We start from the raw sequence: 16,462 nt of genomic DNA, 5'->3' as shown, positions 1-16,462 counted from the left end.
TGTGTGTGTGTGTGTGTGTGTGTGTGATGACTGACGTGTGTTGTTGGGTGATGGTGTTGATCGGTCGTACGTATCGTCAAGGTGAAAACTATATTGTGATATGTTTATTGTATATCAGTGAACACTGGCTACACAACAAACACGTCTTTTGTCTCTAGGCCTATCCATGATATTACAACAGTTAAGCTCTAAATTCACAAATTGTAGTGGAGTAGAGATGTGGAGAAATGCACTATTGGTGAGAACAGCAGCGCTACTGCAGTGCTTCACACCTGCCTTTAGTGTATCGTATCGTACTGTTATTGTCAACCCGATATCGTGTATCGTATCGTGAGATTAGTGTATCGTTACACCCCTAGTGATGACTGACTTGTGTGTTGTGGGGTGGTGGTGTTGATCGGTGGGTGTTGTAGCTGACAGGTGTGTGTGTGTGTGTGTGTGATTACTGACGTGTGTTGTGGGGTGGTGGTGTTGATCGGTGGGTGTTGTAGTTGACAGGTGTGTGTGTGTGTGTGTGTGTGTGTGTGTGATTACTGACGTGTGTTGTGGGGTGGTGGTGGTGTTGTTGTGCAGGATGATGACCTGGAGGAAGGGGAGGTGAAAGACCCCATGGACAGGAAGCTCAGACCCCGGCCCATCTGCAGGTTCTTCATCAAAGGTGGGTGGTCCTCACGCACACACACACACACACACACACTTGTGCACAAATATTTTATTACGACAAGAAGTGTGTAGATATTTTTTTTTTGACTATTTTGAATTATATTGTTCTGTAACAGTGTTCTGTAATTAAACATACTTGTCTCAAACAGTAGGGGGAGCCGTTGTCCTGTTTATGCAGCTTCATATCAGATGTCAGGTGTTACTTCTTTTATTAGGTCCATGAAAATTGCGTAAATTCCACTTGGGAGCTGCAGTGTACGGAGTTGTCCTTAACATGTTTAATTACCAACGTCTTCATCCTCCGTTTCCTAGGTAACTGCACCTGGGGCATGAACTGCCGGTTCATCCACCCGGGTGTGAATGACAAAGGGAACTACTCCCTCATCACCAAGCCTGACCCCTTCTCCCCCAACGGAGCCCCGCCCGGGGGGGGGCCACACCCACTCATGCCCAACAATCCCTGGGTACGGCATCACCTCTACCCTGTGTGTGTGTGTGTGTGTGTGTGTGTGTGTGTGTGTGTCTGTCTCTGTGTCTCTGTGTGTGTGTGTGTGTGTGTGTGTGTGTGCGTGCGTGTGTGCGTGCGTGCGTGCGTGCGTGCCTGCCTGTACATGCCTGTGTGTGCGTACACTAGTGAATCACTGTATTTGGAATGTACACTTGTGTCTATTGAATGCGTGTGTGGCTTTATGAGTCATTAACATATAGTTTGTGTGTGTGTGTGTGTGTGATGTGCCTCTCCCAGGGTGCCCCAGCTGTCGAGGAGCTGCCCCCGCCCCCTCCCCCTGTCGAGGCGCCTGTGGAGAGTGCCTGGGAGAGGGGCCTCCGACATGCCAAAGAGGTACGGACATCATCATCAATCTGCATAGCCATAGTTGCATGCCCAGTAGATTCATAGACGTCACGGCTCACGTCATCCTCATCCGTAATTCTACGGAGAAGGAAAAGGCTGGCACAAGTGTGCAGATTCAGGTCAGTGTAGTCAGAAGTCGCTGAGGATCATGGTCTATGTAGTTTTCGCCATGCTCCTCTGGCCACTGGGACTGGTCCATATGGTGAGAATGTGGAAGTCTCCTTCAAGTGAAAAGTCGTTTCCAATGTTATTGTCTTTTTGGGTGGGTCATAAAAAACACATGGAACGAAAGACTAAGAATAACTCCCCAAAAATGCTGTTGGAAGCAGTCTTGTATGCCGTGTTTTGCCGTTTGCTTTGCCGTTTGCTAACAATGTGGCTGATTGGACACAGGGATACGGTGTTTCACCAGCAGGGGGGTCAGCCTCCACCTTGTTGTGCTGTGGGCCTAGTACATTAGTCATTTAGCAGACGCTTTTATCCAAAGCGACTTACAATAATTGCATTTAACGTAGGAAGTCGGTGTTCTCACCAGAACTCAAAAGTGCATCTCCTTTCTAAAACAAGTGGATGAGAGCATAATCTAGTGCTTAAGGTAAAGTGCAAGAGTAGCAAACAAAAAATATAATGCTGCTTAATAGGGAGGATCATGGTAGTACTTTTGAAGAGATGAGTTTTGAGTCTGCGGTGAAAGATGGGCAGGGACTCTGCTGTGTTGATGTCAGAGGGCAGTTCATTCCACCACTGCGGGGCCAGGACAGAGAAGAGCCGTGACCGTGTCGATTGACCACAGGAGCCTCTTGAGTGACGGGGCAACCATACGCCCCGAGGTAGCAGAGCGTAGTGGTCTGGAGCAGGTGTAGGGCTTGACCAAGGTCTGGCGGTAGGAGGAAGCCCTTCCTTTCATTGCCCTCATTGCTAGTACCAGAGCTTTAAACTGGATGCGAGCTGCTACAGGGAGCCAGTATAGAGAACAGAGAAGGGAAGTTGTGTGGGAGAACTTGGGGTGGTTGAACACCAGGTGAGCGGCAGCTTTCTGGACAAGCTCCAGAGGTTTAATGGCTGACGCAGGGGCCTCGGCAAGGAGGGAGTTGCAGTAGTCCAGGCAGGAGATGACCAGGGCCTGGATGAGCACCTGCGCCGTTTCGTCAGTGAGAAAAGGGAGAATCCTCCTGATGTTGTATCTGAATCTGCAAGAGCGTGTCACGGATTTCATATGTGCCGGGAACGACAGTTGGTTATCCACTACCTTCAGAACCAGCACCCCTCATATCCTCTCACTACCCTCAGAACCAGCTCCCCTCACATCCTCTCACTACCCCCAGAACCAGCTCCCCTCACATCCTCTCACTACCCTCAGAACCAGCTCCCCTCATATCCTCTCACTACCCTCAGAACCAGCTCCCCTCACATCCTCTCACTACCCTCAGAACCAGCTCCCCTCACATCCTCTCACTACCCTCAGAACCAGCTCCCCTCACATCCTCTCACTACCCTCAGAACCAGCTCCCCTCACATCCTCTCACTACCCTCAGAACCAGCTCCCCTCACATCCTCTTACTACCCTCAGAACCAGCTCCCCTCATATCCTCTCACTACCCTCAGAACCAGCTCCCCTCACATCCTCTCACTACCCTCAGAACCAGCTCCCCTCACATCCTCTCACTACCCTCAGAACCAGCTCCCCTCATATCCTCTCACTACCCTCAGAACCAGCTCCCCTCACATCCTCTCACTACCCTCAGAACCAGCTCCCCTCACATCCTCTCACTACCCTCAGAACCAGCTCCCCTCACATCCTCTCACTACCCTCAGAACCAGCTCCCCTCACATCCTCTCACTACCCTCAGAACCAGCTCCCCTCACATTCCATGTCAAAGCAGGCATGCAAACCTGTCACCTTTCGGCACATGACATTCATTCATGTTAAAGTGAAGTAGCTGTGCTCTTCTTAAGGCAAGATCAAACATGTGAATCTATAAGTGGAAAAGGATATCCGCACACTGGATTGAAGCTCCCAACACTTTATTTGAGCGATGTTTCGACCTTACAGGGTCTTCTTCAGGCAAAATGTCCCCGTGTGGTCGAAACGTTGCTCAAATAAAGTGTTGGGAGCTATAATTCATTCATATTAACAAATATGTAAAGTAGTATTTACAGGACAATATGGCCGATTATGAGCTATCCAATGTACCAGGCAGTTAAATCGAATCGACCGCGCCCCTGTCCACGTGCGGCATTTGTTTTCCCTTTGTCCGGAATGGCGTGCCGTTGGGCTACAACTTCCTCTCACTACCTTCAGAACCAGCTCCCCTCATATCCTCTCACTACCTACAGATCGTCACCGTCTAACATTGTTACACTGCTGTCCATTGACTTCAGGTCATTTCAAACTGCTGACCGTAGCTCATCATCCTTCACCACCTTCACACTTTCATTTACATTTTAGTTTTAGTTTCATCCCTCTTACTGCTCAGTGTGTCCACAATCCAACCCAACAATTACACACACACACACACGTATTCACACACACGTATACACACACACACACACACACACACACACACACACACACACACACACACACACACACACACACACACACACAGGCTTCACAGGTAGTTCCTCTGTGTGGGTCCACCGGAGCAGATGGAGTGCTGATAGTGGTGTCTCCCCTGCTTCCCCGGGACCGGCTCGTTTGCATGACGCTGTGCTGCTTGATAGAGGTTCCCCTTAATGGCTGGCCACATCTGACATCATGTGTTTTTGTGGGTGGGTGTTTGTGCACAAGGTTCCCCCTCATGGCATTTGATACTTTCTATGATTGTGTGTGTGTGTGTGCGTGTACGTGCGTGCGTGAGTTTTTTTGTTACATTTGGTGTTCATGGTATCCTGTCTAATAGACTACTAAAGTTTGATGTCACATTGTAGTCCGCTCTTTACCCAAGTAAGGATTTCTGAATTAAAGTGTTTGTAGAGAAAGGGATTCTACATGATCTGCTTGGTCTGTGGTTAACACAGGATTTGTGAACTTGGACGTTTTGGCGTTTTTGTAAATTTCTCTCTCGAATAACACTGTATTCTTTGAATTATGAAGCCATTATGTAGTTGATGCAATAATTAATAAATAAATTAAAGCACCAAAAATCGAAGAACTATGTTTATTCGTACAGAAACAAACATACAAGGGCCGTAACATAGTACAGAAAAAACACATTCATTTTAGCTATAGGCTTCCTTTTTTGTGATTTGCAGAAGTTGATTTCCAGTAACGGCTGACAAAATGACCGCATCATTTCAAAGGTTTATTGATTTGCCTCAATTAGGGAAGTCCCGATCCGATCACAGCATCAGTATCAGCCCGATACTGGCCCAGAATGCTGGATCCAAGATCGAAGGGGAGAAAAAAATTGTCTCTGATCTGCACATCAGTAGTAGCCAGTCACATGCATGAGCTACCGGTGATTGAGTCAGCAGTGTGGGAATGCAAAACCAAAAAAGTCCAACAGACAAATGCAAAATTCGCAACTTTCGAGGGGTGGCAGCGTTGTTACTCAGTTTAACACCACAAATTTGATTCAGCATTTTGAAAAACACCACAAAAAACATCACAGGGCCGTAACATAGTACAGAAAAAACACATTCATTTTAGCTATAGGCTTCCTTTTTTGTGATTTGCAGAAGTTGATTTCCAGTAACGGCTGACAAAATGACCGCATCATTTCAAAGGTTTATTGATTTGCCTCAATTAGGGAAGTCCCGATCCGATCACAGCATCAGTATCAGCCCGATACTGGCCCAGAATGCTGGATCCAAGATCGAAGGGGAGAAAAAAATTGTCTCTGATCTGCACATCAGTAGTAGCCAGTCACATGCATGAGCTACCGGTGATTGAGTCAGCAGTGTGGGAATGCAAAACCAAAAAAGTCCAACAGACAAATGCAAAATTCGCAACTTTCGAGGGGTGGCAGCGTTGTTACTCAGTTTAACACCACAAATTTGATTCAGCATTTTGAAAAACACCACAAAAAACATCACACAAAACAACCACAAGGAGCAACACAACCGTGTGATTTATATGGAACTGACCAATCATTCGTTCTAGACAGTATTACTGTAGCTGTTGTGCAGGAAAAGGAGACACTGACATAGCAGAAGGAGAAGGCAGGTGTGGAACCCCTCTCTTTAAATAGGTCTCTACCACAACACCAAACTGCTTTCCTACATCAAACTTCTATTAACTAAGATATCAGCAGGAAAAAATATTTTTTCACACAGACAGATTGAGCTCTGACGTCCACAGACATGGTTTAGTGACAGCCAAATCATTTGCTTGTTTTGACTGCTGTCCAAAGCAGAGCCTATTCGCACATGCTTTCAAATGTGCAGTTGAGGAGGGGGCATCCGAAGTAGATGGACAATGTGGGCTAGATGATGATGATGCATGTTTAGCAAGAAAAAAATGTTTTTTATTGTGCTGCTGGAGAATTTGAGTGTGTGTGTGTGTAACCCTGTCTCCACCAGTCCCTGATAAATAGCTGTTAAGGTTTGTCAAGATACAAGTACCATGTATAATCAAATTCTCAAGCAGAACAATCAATGTGTATGTTCTTGTGTGTGTGGTCCTGTGTGTGTGTGTGTGTGTGTGTGTGTGTGTATTTGTAATTATATCTCCTTTCCAATTAACAGATTAGAGTTTGGTGATTTAAGGCCAGACACCCCACCCTAATAGGGTTATTTTTTTCCTTTACTCCTATCATAATGAAACTTAACATAGTGACACAGTAACATAGCAAACATGTATACAAACATTCTTTTGTATTACAACTTTTATTGACAAACACGTTTAAATATGCAAATTAGGTAAATACTCATTAAAAATTCACTAATTTGCATATCACGAGAACATTTTTTCAAAAATATTATAATTAGACTGATTTTTTATTTTTTTGTTTTGATAGCAAACACATTGATCAGACTTTTTTTGAAGGGGCTTGTCAAAATATTGTTATTTCATTGAATTATGCCAAAAACACCATTCACATGTATGACATGCATATTTTGCACATATTTACAGCTTAAATGTCACAAAATTTAAATTACTCAATATATTAAAAAAAGCCTTCATGAAGGTCTGGTCATAAGTCCTATGAACCATCATGGGAAATTTTGTAGATGTACCTCTTTTGAAGGCTGAGAAAAATGAGTTGGCGTATGGGGAAAAGGTCATTTTGAGAAAACGGACTTTAAACATAAACGGACATATTTATGAAGAAAACATTGTAACCGCTTTCAGCATGAATCACTTCGTCACCGTAGGAAATGTCCATATATGGACTGCATAGCATTGTACTTCATAAAATAAGCTTTCGAATTATATATAATTCAATATGGATTGTTTTAAAAACAGTGGTTGAATTTCTACACTTTAAAACATGCTAACAAGAACGAAATGTATGCTAGGTGTAGTTGACGGTCATGGGCTAAAGTGATAAAATAATGATATATCAATAGTTTGCAGTTTATTTGTACATTTTATGAATGTATGGCAGTTATTGATGGATTTTTTTTTAATTTTAAATCTGCAAATTGACTGTTTTAAGAAAAATCGCCAATTTGGGTGGGGTGTCTGGCCTTAAAAAAAAAAGAGTCAAATCTCGGGTTTGAACAAACAAATTCTTCTGACAAAATTCAGAGTTGGCTACAGCCCTATTATATATGATTGATATCGGTATAGCAGATACCCAAAGCCCAGGTATCGGAAGTGAAAAAGTGGTATCGGGTCATCCCTAGCCTCAAGATTCTTTTTACTCGGTAGCTAGTCGCCATCTCTAAGCTCGTTCTTTCTAACATGGTTTCCTTCCTCCGTCCAGGTGTTGAAGAAAGCCACGATACGCAAAGAGCAGGAGCCTGACTTTGAGGAGAAGCGCTTCAACGTGACGATCGGGGAGGACGAGCGAGAGTTCGACAAGGAGAACGACTTCTTCAGAGAGCGCAGCTACCGCATCACACGCGAGATCCGAGAGTAAGGACCGTAGCTACGCTGGAACCTGTCATATCACAAGATGGCCAGGCCCACTATGCATGGAGCTGAGCAGGCAGGCTTAAAACAAGAGAGACGGTGTGAGAGAGACGTGAGAAAGGGCGGTGTGAGAGAGAGACGTGAGAGAGAGAGACGTGAGAGAGAGAGACGTGTGAGAGAGAGACGTGAGAGAGAGACGTGTGAGAGAGACGTGTGAGAGAGACGTGAGAGAGAGACGTGTGAGAGAGACGTGTGAGAGAGACGTGAGAGAGACGTGAGAGAGACGTGTGAGAGACGTGTGAGAGAGACGTGTGAGAGAGAGACGTGAGAGAGAGAGAGAGACGTGAGAGAGAGACGTGTGAGAGAGACGTGAGAGAGAGAGAGAGACGTGTGAGAGAGACGTGTGAGAGAGACGTGTGAGAGAGACGTGTGAGAGAGACGTGTGAGAGAGACGTGTGAGAGAGACGTGTGTGAGAGACGTGTGTGAGAGACGTGTGTGAGAGACGTGTGTGAGAGACGTGTGTGAGAGAGACGTGTGAGAGAGACGTGAGAGAGACGTGAGAGAGACGTGAGAGAGAGACGTGAGAGAGAGAAAGACGTGAGAGAGACGTGAGAGAGAGAAAGACGTGAGAGAGAGAGACGTGAGAGGGACGTGAGAGAGAGAGACGTGAGGGACGTGAGAGAGAGGGACGTGAGAGAGAGGGACGTGAGAGAGGGACGTGAGAGAGAGAGGTGAGAGAGAGACGTGAGAGAGAGACGTGAGAGAGAGACGTGAGAGAGAGACGTGAGAGAGAGAGGCGTGAGAGAGAGAGGCGTGAGAGAGAGAGACGTGAGAGAGAGAGACGTGAGAGAGGGACGTGAGAGAGAGACGTGAGAGAGAGACGTGAGAGAGAGACGTGAGAGAGAGACGTGAGAGAGAGAGACGTGAGAGAGAGACGTGAGAGAGAGACGTGAGAGAGAGAGGCGTGAGAGAGAGGGGCGTGAGAGAGAGACGTGAGAGAGAGAGACGTGAGAGAGGGAGACGTGAGAGAGGGAGACGTGAGAGAGAGAGACGTGAGAGAGAGAGACGTGAGAGAGAGACGTGAGAGAGAGAGACGTGAGAGAGAGAGGCGTGAGAGAGAGAGGCGTGAGAGAGAGAGACGTGAGAGAGAGAGACGTGAGAGAGAGAGACGTGAGAGGGAGACGTGAGAGAGGGAGACGTGAGAGAGGGAGACGTGAGAGAGGGAGACGTGAGAGAGAGAGAGACGTGAGAGAGAGGGACGTGAGAGAGGGAGACGTGAGAGAGAGAGAGACGTGAGAGAGAGAGACGTGAGAGAGAGACGTGAGAGAGAGACGTGAGAGAGAGACGTGAGAGAGAGAGACGTGAGAGAGAGACGTGAGAGAGAGAGACGTGTGAGAGAGAGAGACGTGTGAGAGAGAGAGACGTGTGAGAGAGAGAGACGTGAGAGAGAGAGAGACGTGAGAGAGAGAGACGTGAGAGAGAGAGAGAGACGTGAGAGAGAGAGACGTGTGAGAGAGAGAGACGTGAGAGACGTGTGAAAGAGAGAGCGCGAGAGAGGGATGTGAGAGAAAAAGAGACGAGTGTGTGTGAGAGAGAAAGAAAGACGTGTAAGAGAGAGAGGGATGTGAGTCCGGTTCAAAGATCTAGCCATGAATTCATCTTTGATGTTATGCTGCATCATTTTACAACTCGGTTAAATCTTTCCTTGTTTTCTTCCCTCCCAGTGACATGGAGTTCAGAGAGCCCATCTATGGGTGAGTAGTGGCCTGGAGAGAGGACAGTGGAATCATCTAAGCAGCCGTCTCTTCAATGCCGATGCTCTATTGGCTTGATTGTTGACAGTCAAAACGCAATTGACAGCAATGTAACACTTCTCAGAAAAGCATTTAATCGCCTGTGTGCGCGTGCGTGCGTGTGTATGCGTGCGTGCGCGTGCGTGCGTGTGCGTGCGTGCGTGTGTGTGTACATCTGCAGTGCGGACCCTTATGCGGACCCCTACTATGACTATGAGATGGAGGCGCTGTGGAGGGGCGGCCAGTATGAGAACTTCAGAGTGCAGTACACAGAGGACCCCCTGCCCTATCACTATGCTGTGAGTACACCGAGTGTGTGTGTGTTTGTGTAGCGCAGTGCGTACCATGTCTGTGTGTCTGCAGTGTGTGCGTGCGCTGCAGCGTGTGTTTGTGCCATGTCTGCCGTGTGTATGTTGTGTCTGCGCGCGCGTCTGTGTGTGTGTATGTATTTGTGTGTTTGGGCTCCGTGTGTGGGGGTGGGGGAGGAGGTTAATTTGTGTGTGGAGGCTCCGTGTGTATGGGTGTGTGGTGGTGGTGGGGGGATGGGGGGGGTTCATTTGTGTGTGTGGGCTCCTTGTTTGTGTGTGTGTGTGTGTGACTTGCCCGTTTTCCCTGGCTCGTTAAGGAGCACGAGCGGGATCCCAGAGAACGACCCCGGGACCGGGACCGGGAACGAGACCACCGTGAGAGAGAGCGCCGGCAGAGAGAGAGAGAGAGGGAGAGAGAGAGGGAGCGAGAGAAGGAGAGGATGCGCCGGAAGGAGGAGTGGGAGAGAGACCGTATGAAGAGGGATGAGAAGGAGAGACCGCGGGAGCGCCCACCTCGGGAGCCCAGGGAGAAGAAGGAGAAGGAGGACAAACCCACCAAAGTCCCTCGCTCCCCCACTGGCCTGCCCCCCATGTGAGTACACACTCACACACGCGCACACACACATCTGCGCTCTCCCACTGGCTTTCTCTTCATGTGAGTACACAGAGTTTTACTATGCACACACATCTACACACACCTCTATACACACACACACACACTCTACATGTCTACACACCTACAAATCCAGATATACACACACACATACAGATGCCATAGCTGCGTATACACCAATACACATTATACCAACGCTTTTGGTGATATTTGGTACATGATTGCATTTGAGTTGCTTCATGTAACTGTCAAGTTGCAAGTTACAATTCTGTGACTCAACTTGCAACTACAACTAAAATTTTAAGAAAGTTGATAACCCCAGCTATATGAAAACATTCAACATAATAACTAGTTCTCATATTTAGTATTTCTATCCTCTATATATACTTTTATCCATATCATATTAATCCAGGGTAGCCAAATAATATCAAATTAATCTTTACAATAACTGCATCAAGTCTTGGGTACACAAAGGTTTGTTCCAACACCGGCCTAGATCTTGATATTGGGGACTTGTAGAAGGACAGGGTGTGACTTCCCTGGTTATGTTCTACCTGTAGGTTTATGTTAGTAGATCACCGTGTGGAGTTGTGGATTTTTTTTTGGATGACAAGGGGTTACACAGGTTTGCATCATCTCTGAAACGTGGAGAGATGGGAGTGATATCAGGGTGTGATTGTTGTCCTCTGCGTGTGTGCGTGTGTGTGAGAGAGAGAGAGAAAAAGATCAATTATAGCTGCTGCGCAGCACAGAGTCAGGGCCAGGCGTTCTTTATTACAAATTACAAATACATGAGGGTCTCTGGCCGGACCCTAATTATTTAAAACTTCTTAAATTAAAAATATCTTTAAAATCATGTGTCTAAATGCAAGCAGTACAATGCCTACCCAGGGCTAGAACTCACAACCATAGACACCAAGGGAAGATCATGTTCCTGTTGAGCCAAGTAAGAAGGTGGCAGATTGACCTTTGCTTGACTTTCTAATAATAATAAAAAATTCTTAGATAAAAAAATCTGTCTGTCTGTCTGAAAGAAAAAATCAATTTCCTGCAGAAAATGTGTGTGAATGCTGAACAGCGGAAAAATCTCAAAAGCACAAAGCCTAGCCTACATAGTTAAAGGAGTAGTAAAGGGGGAAATCATGTTTAGCCCTGTTTTAAGGTTACGTATGATCATATACAATGGTTCAGATCAAAAAGTTGACAAAACTAGTACTTTTGAGAAAGTCTGATAATTGCTCTAGCACCGTTTTGGTCATACAATGGATGTGGGTGGGCACCTTGAAAAATCATTCAAAAAACATGTTAAACTCTCAATTTCAAAGACAAGAAACTCACCGAGGTGTTAGTTGGCGTTCTGACATATAATTCGCCATAAAGTAAGATTCTAGTTCATCTGGAAAGGCTTTTTTAAATATTTAGCATTTAGTCGCAGCACATACGTGTGTGTAAACTTCCGCAAACTAGGTACGCTAGCAACATAAACAATAACAATAGCTACCGTAAGTAGTTCCGCTTCCTGAATCCCCTCTGTGGATTGATCTACACATCAACAACGGTCGCGTCAATACAAGTCCAATGGATTTCATAAAATGATCAATAAAACTACTACAGGATAAATACTTTGCGGTGAATTTGATGTCAGAACATCAACGGACACCAATTACCCCCTCGGTGAGCTTCTTGTCTTTGAAGAAGACTTGATTCTGCTAGCCAATCAGAATCAAGTATCCAAACGCTCCGTTAGAATTGTATTTTTAAAACCACAATAGGACAATGTCATCATCCATCGTGATGTCACAGTACACATCGTCCAACCCTAGGCTTTACAAGGTTTTGGTGAGTGTAAAACGAGTGTTATGTTAGCTAGCTAATATTAGCCAACTTGCGAGTTAACCAAGATGAGTAAAATGTATGAGTAAAATTAAAAATGTAAAATTTTAATTTTAATTCATATGTGATGGTCATGCCGCAATTCAATTGGGATCAATAAATTATTTTTCTCATGCCGTTCATTACCGTTCATATCTTTTTCTGATTTAAGGCCCCATGGAGGTTTTCTCTTCCTGCTTCTGCTTAGGCACTCTATAATTGTTTTTCTACAAAATGCTTGATAAATGCTAGCAAGATTGCTAGCCACTATTGATTATACTGAAAGACTGCAACCTAGCTAGCCATCATTCAGTATCATCAACAGCTACCTAGTGTAAGTGGAAGAACATAGCAACAGGCTAAACAAACTTTTTTGCGCTCACTTTCATGTCGAAATCTTTTGCGGGCATTGGCAGGGGGAGGCTATATCCATTTGAATCCTGTCACGTAGTTAAGGCATAGCTGGCTATAACTTTATAGAGAGTTGAGGGGAGAGAATGAGGACAGAATTCAAAATACTGTCAAATTCAGTTTCACATTACCATCTACCATAACAGAAATGTTGTCATTTTTTTAATGAACACCAGAGATTTATTGAGCGAGAATTTGCAGTAGTTCCATACAGTTCTGATCACAGTAAAACATTGTGATGCTTCAAAAAGTGTAGTGTGGAGTCTAGTGCAGTGTAGCAATTGTGGTGTCAATTGACCAAAAAATGTGGGAGGAGATAGGTTTGATAGGTTTTACAGTTTTTGAGAAAAACGGAGTGATAGACTTCACAATGCCTGTCAGCTCAAAGCACTGGAGCGTTTCTACTCACTTGGGCCTATGCTTTGGTGGTTACAAAGTGATGGCATGTGCGGCTGATTTGTTGTGATCTTTTTAGGTTTTGAACTTAAGAGGGTTGCTGTAGCGCCACCATCAGGACTACTAGCCCACAATGCCAGTTGAGGACATTTGGTATAGGACTGGACCTATGTGCAAAGTCTGGTGATATTTCATGCATGGGAAGTCAGACTTTCTAGGAAGAAGAAGATTCAGAATATTGGCAAATACAAGAGGGACCGGCCGCTGAGCTCCCCAGCCCCTAATAACACTGACACCAACTCCTACACAACACTGACACCAACTCCTACACAACACACAACTCCTATACAGTCACTCTCTCATCTAAGCCAATGTTTGTTTGTTTGTTTTTCCCACTCTCAATTGTCAAATAAATATTCGAACTTAGACTAGTCGTCGACTTTGGGGGAAAAAATGTGCAATCAATCTTGAAAATATAGATTTGGTTAGTTGGCTACCAGATGGCAACGAGTGTCACACAGCCTCCCGAGTCCCACTCATCTTCTAATCATGCCAAAACACATTTGGTTCACATTTGGTTAGTATTTATTCTTTTCAGCATGGCCACAAAACAGCCAAACGACTGTATACAGTATCTGTCTATCTAGGTGGCGAAGAAATACCTTCCATAAGATCCAAGCGTGTTTTCTCCTCGCCACGCAGGCAACATTGTAAACAAGCACTGAATCTGATCAAGTGAACCAGTAAGAACCCTTCCTTCCTCCATTCTTGCTTCCATCCTGCATAACTGCATGCTTAGCAGTGAGCCATGGCACCACATACCCCCTCCATCTATGAGGCCTGCCTGCCTGGCCCTGATGGCCTGATCTCCCTGATCACGCCTAGGCGTGGGCATGAACTTTTACGACACATCGTTGTTATTTTAAGTTATTCAAAATAAGTTTTACATTATTTTTCGTACAGGTTTCTGTGATTCGATCGATTAAGTACAAATTGAACTCCGGTACCCAGCCTTAAAATGGTAAATGGACTGCACTTGTATAGCGCTTTTATCCAACGCGCTTTACAATGAAGGCCTCTCATTCACACACACATACTGTACACACACCAATGGCAGCAGCTGCCATGCATGTATCCACACCACGACAGCCAGGGGACAGAAGGGTTGCCCAGTGTGTACTACTGCTACTGCTGCCTGGGTGAGGGGGGGCATGAATAAGCAGGGAATCCCAGAGAGCTCCCTCACCCCCACACATACCAAGTATTCCTTAAGGGTTTGTGTGGGTGAATCTTTCTCTCTTAAGCAATGTTATGAATGTGAGCTGTGAGTCATTGCTCTGTACTGTTATTGCCGTGCTTACGTATATCTTGAAATAGTCCAACTTAATTTCCTTCTTCATCATCCATTGTTTTTGTCCTTTCATTCACCCTTGATGACGCAATAATCGTGTCATGTCAGGTGTGCCTGTTGCTGCAGGGTTTCCACGAGCCTTGACAGTTGTGACAAACTAAATCTTTAATAGTTTTTGAGAGTGGGCGAGTGATGGAGGAAGAGAAGAGATTCCATTATCACCCTCAGACTCAAATTCAATTATATTTTTTGCGTAAACCTGATGACAAACAAACCAATAAATAAATAAACACGCCACTGACAATATGGCGTGACATTTATTGGGGTGTGTACCAAAGAAACTTCTTTTATTTTATTATTTTTTACATCTGGAGATTTGTTGGCCAGGGAATCTGCAGCACTTCATTTTTAATGGTGTTTTGTCACACATTATACCTTTATCAAAAAATTGCATGTTCTGCAATTTGAATGTAATTGCACTTGGCCATATTGTGATTTAGATAATATTTAAAATGTTGATTAATTGTTCAGCCCATGTCCAGTTCTTGAATTTGATGGAATCAGGTTTTGAAAGTTATTCCAAATTCCTTGAATTTGAACCCTTAGATTAGAATAGAATAGAATATACTTTATTGTCCCATCAGGGAAATTTGTCTTGGACTCGTTTGCTGCACAAATCAACTCTATACATAAAAACAGAGGAGGACAATACATCACATGTCTCACATACATATACTACACACAACACGTTGTCCACAACATATTCCACATACAAAACACATTACACATATTACTCACAACACATTGCACATACACAACACACAACACAACGCACATACATAGACTATGGCACACAACCCACATTGCACTTGCCCCAGTGGAAAAAAAATAAAAAAGAGAAGAAAACACCTTGACTATTAAACAACTTAATTCCTTCATTTGGCCCCATTCAACATTCTAACTGCGGTCGGCACAAACAAATATTTAAAACGATTCAATTTCCAGCTGGGCGCCTTGTACCGTCTGCCCGAGGGCAAAAGCTGGAATTCGGTATGTAGAGCATGGGACGGGTCAGACAATATACCCTGAGTCTGCCTGGAAACAGACTGCTCATACAAGGACTGGAGAGACTGACGTTCCTCCCTCCACATGACTTTCATGGCAGTCTGGACCAGGCGAGCAAGCTTGGATTTCAACTTCACACTAAGGTTGCCGTACCATGCAGACATCCCATACCTAACAATGCTCTCTAATACAGCCTGATAAAATAGGAACATGATCTTCTTGTCCACCCCATGCACCCTGAGTCTGCGCAGAAAGTATCATCTCTGCTGTAAACGAGAGCACAAACTTTCCACATGGGTGTACCAACTGAATGTATTGTCTAGATGAACACCCAGGTGTTTATATGAGCAGACCTCAGAAATGGCTTCCCCGTGTATGATCACTGGGCTGTGGTCCTCCACTGCCCTGGGGTCCAGGATCATCTCCTGGGTCTTCTTTATATTGAGCATGAGGTAGTTGGCGTCACACCACTGCACAAACCTCTCTATCTCGTCAAGGTAGGCCGTAGGACTTGTGTCCTTATGCAGTAGGCCAAGGATAGCAGTGTCGTCTGAGAATTTAAAAATATAGTTACCAGGGTGGGTGTTTCTGCAGTCAGTGGTACCTGCTGCAGAAAGACAGAGAAGGCATGATACTTGCTAGAGAGAGAGAGAGAGTACCTGCTGAAGAGAGAGAGATGGAGAAGAGAAGATTGTACTTGGAATCGACCTGATTCGATCGATTGCAAGTAGGAACTGAACTCCGGTACCCAGCCTTATTCATACCATGACATACACACACACACACACACACACACACCAAGCATTCTTGAAAGGTTTGTGTGTGTGGGTGAATTTTTCCCTCTAAAGCAATGTTATGAACGTGAGCTGTGGGTGATAGTTCTGTACGTCAGCAGCAGGTCTAGTGTTTGGTATTTACATGCTCATGTCAAAATAGTGGCATTTCCTTCTTGGGAGTTGTCAATCATTGTTTTAGTCATTTCACTCACACTTTGATAATGCAGTAACCTTTTCATACAGGTGTGCCAGGATAGTTTTGTGGTGTTGAAGAGACGTAAGGTCTGTGTGTGGACAGCGTCATTTATTCCACCAACTCACTTCTGCCACAACCATGG

General features: G+C 45.0%; 1 protein-coding gene across 1 annotated transcript in view; it reads left to right on the top strand.

Annotated features, from left to right (window-relative positions):
- zc3h18 (zinc finger CCCH-type containing 18) overlaps positions 1–16,462 on the top strand; it is a 34,615-nt gene that overhangs the window by 3,926 nt on the left and 14,227 nt on the right. Inside the window, exons 4-10 of the mRNA XM_084452760.1 lie at positions 574–658; positions 976–1,127; positions 1,409–1,504; positions 7,390–7,541; positions 9,264–9,293; positions 9,514–9,631; positions 9,958–10,232. Coding sequence (XP_084308886.1) covers positions 574–658; positions 976–1,127; positions 1,409–1,504; positions 7,390–7,541; positions 9,264–9,293; positions 9,514–9,631; positions 9,958–10,232 — 908 coding nt within the window. The remainder of the gene's footprint in view (positions 1–573; positions 659–975; positions 1,128–1,408; positions 1,505–7,389; positions 7,542–9,263; positions 9,294–9,513; positions 9,632–9,957; positions 10,233–16,462) is intronic.

This window comes from Borostomias antarcticus (genome assembly GCF_949987555.1).
Source record: "Borostomias antarcticus genome assembly, chromosome: 18".
NCBI lineage: Eukaryota > Metazoa > Chordata > Actinopteri > Stomiiformes > Stomiidae > Borostomias > Borostomias antarcticus.
The sequence above is the reverse complement of the archived record's forward strand: the minus strand, read 5'-3'. Positions and strand labels throughout refer to the sequence as shown.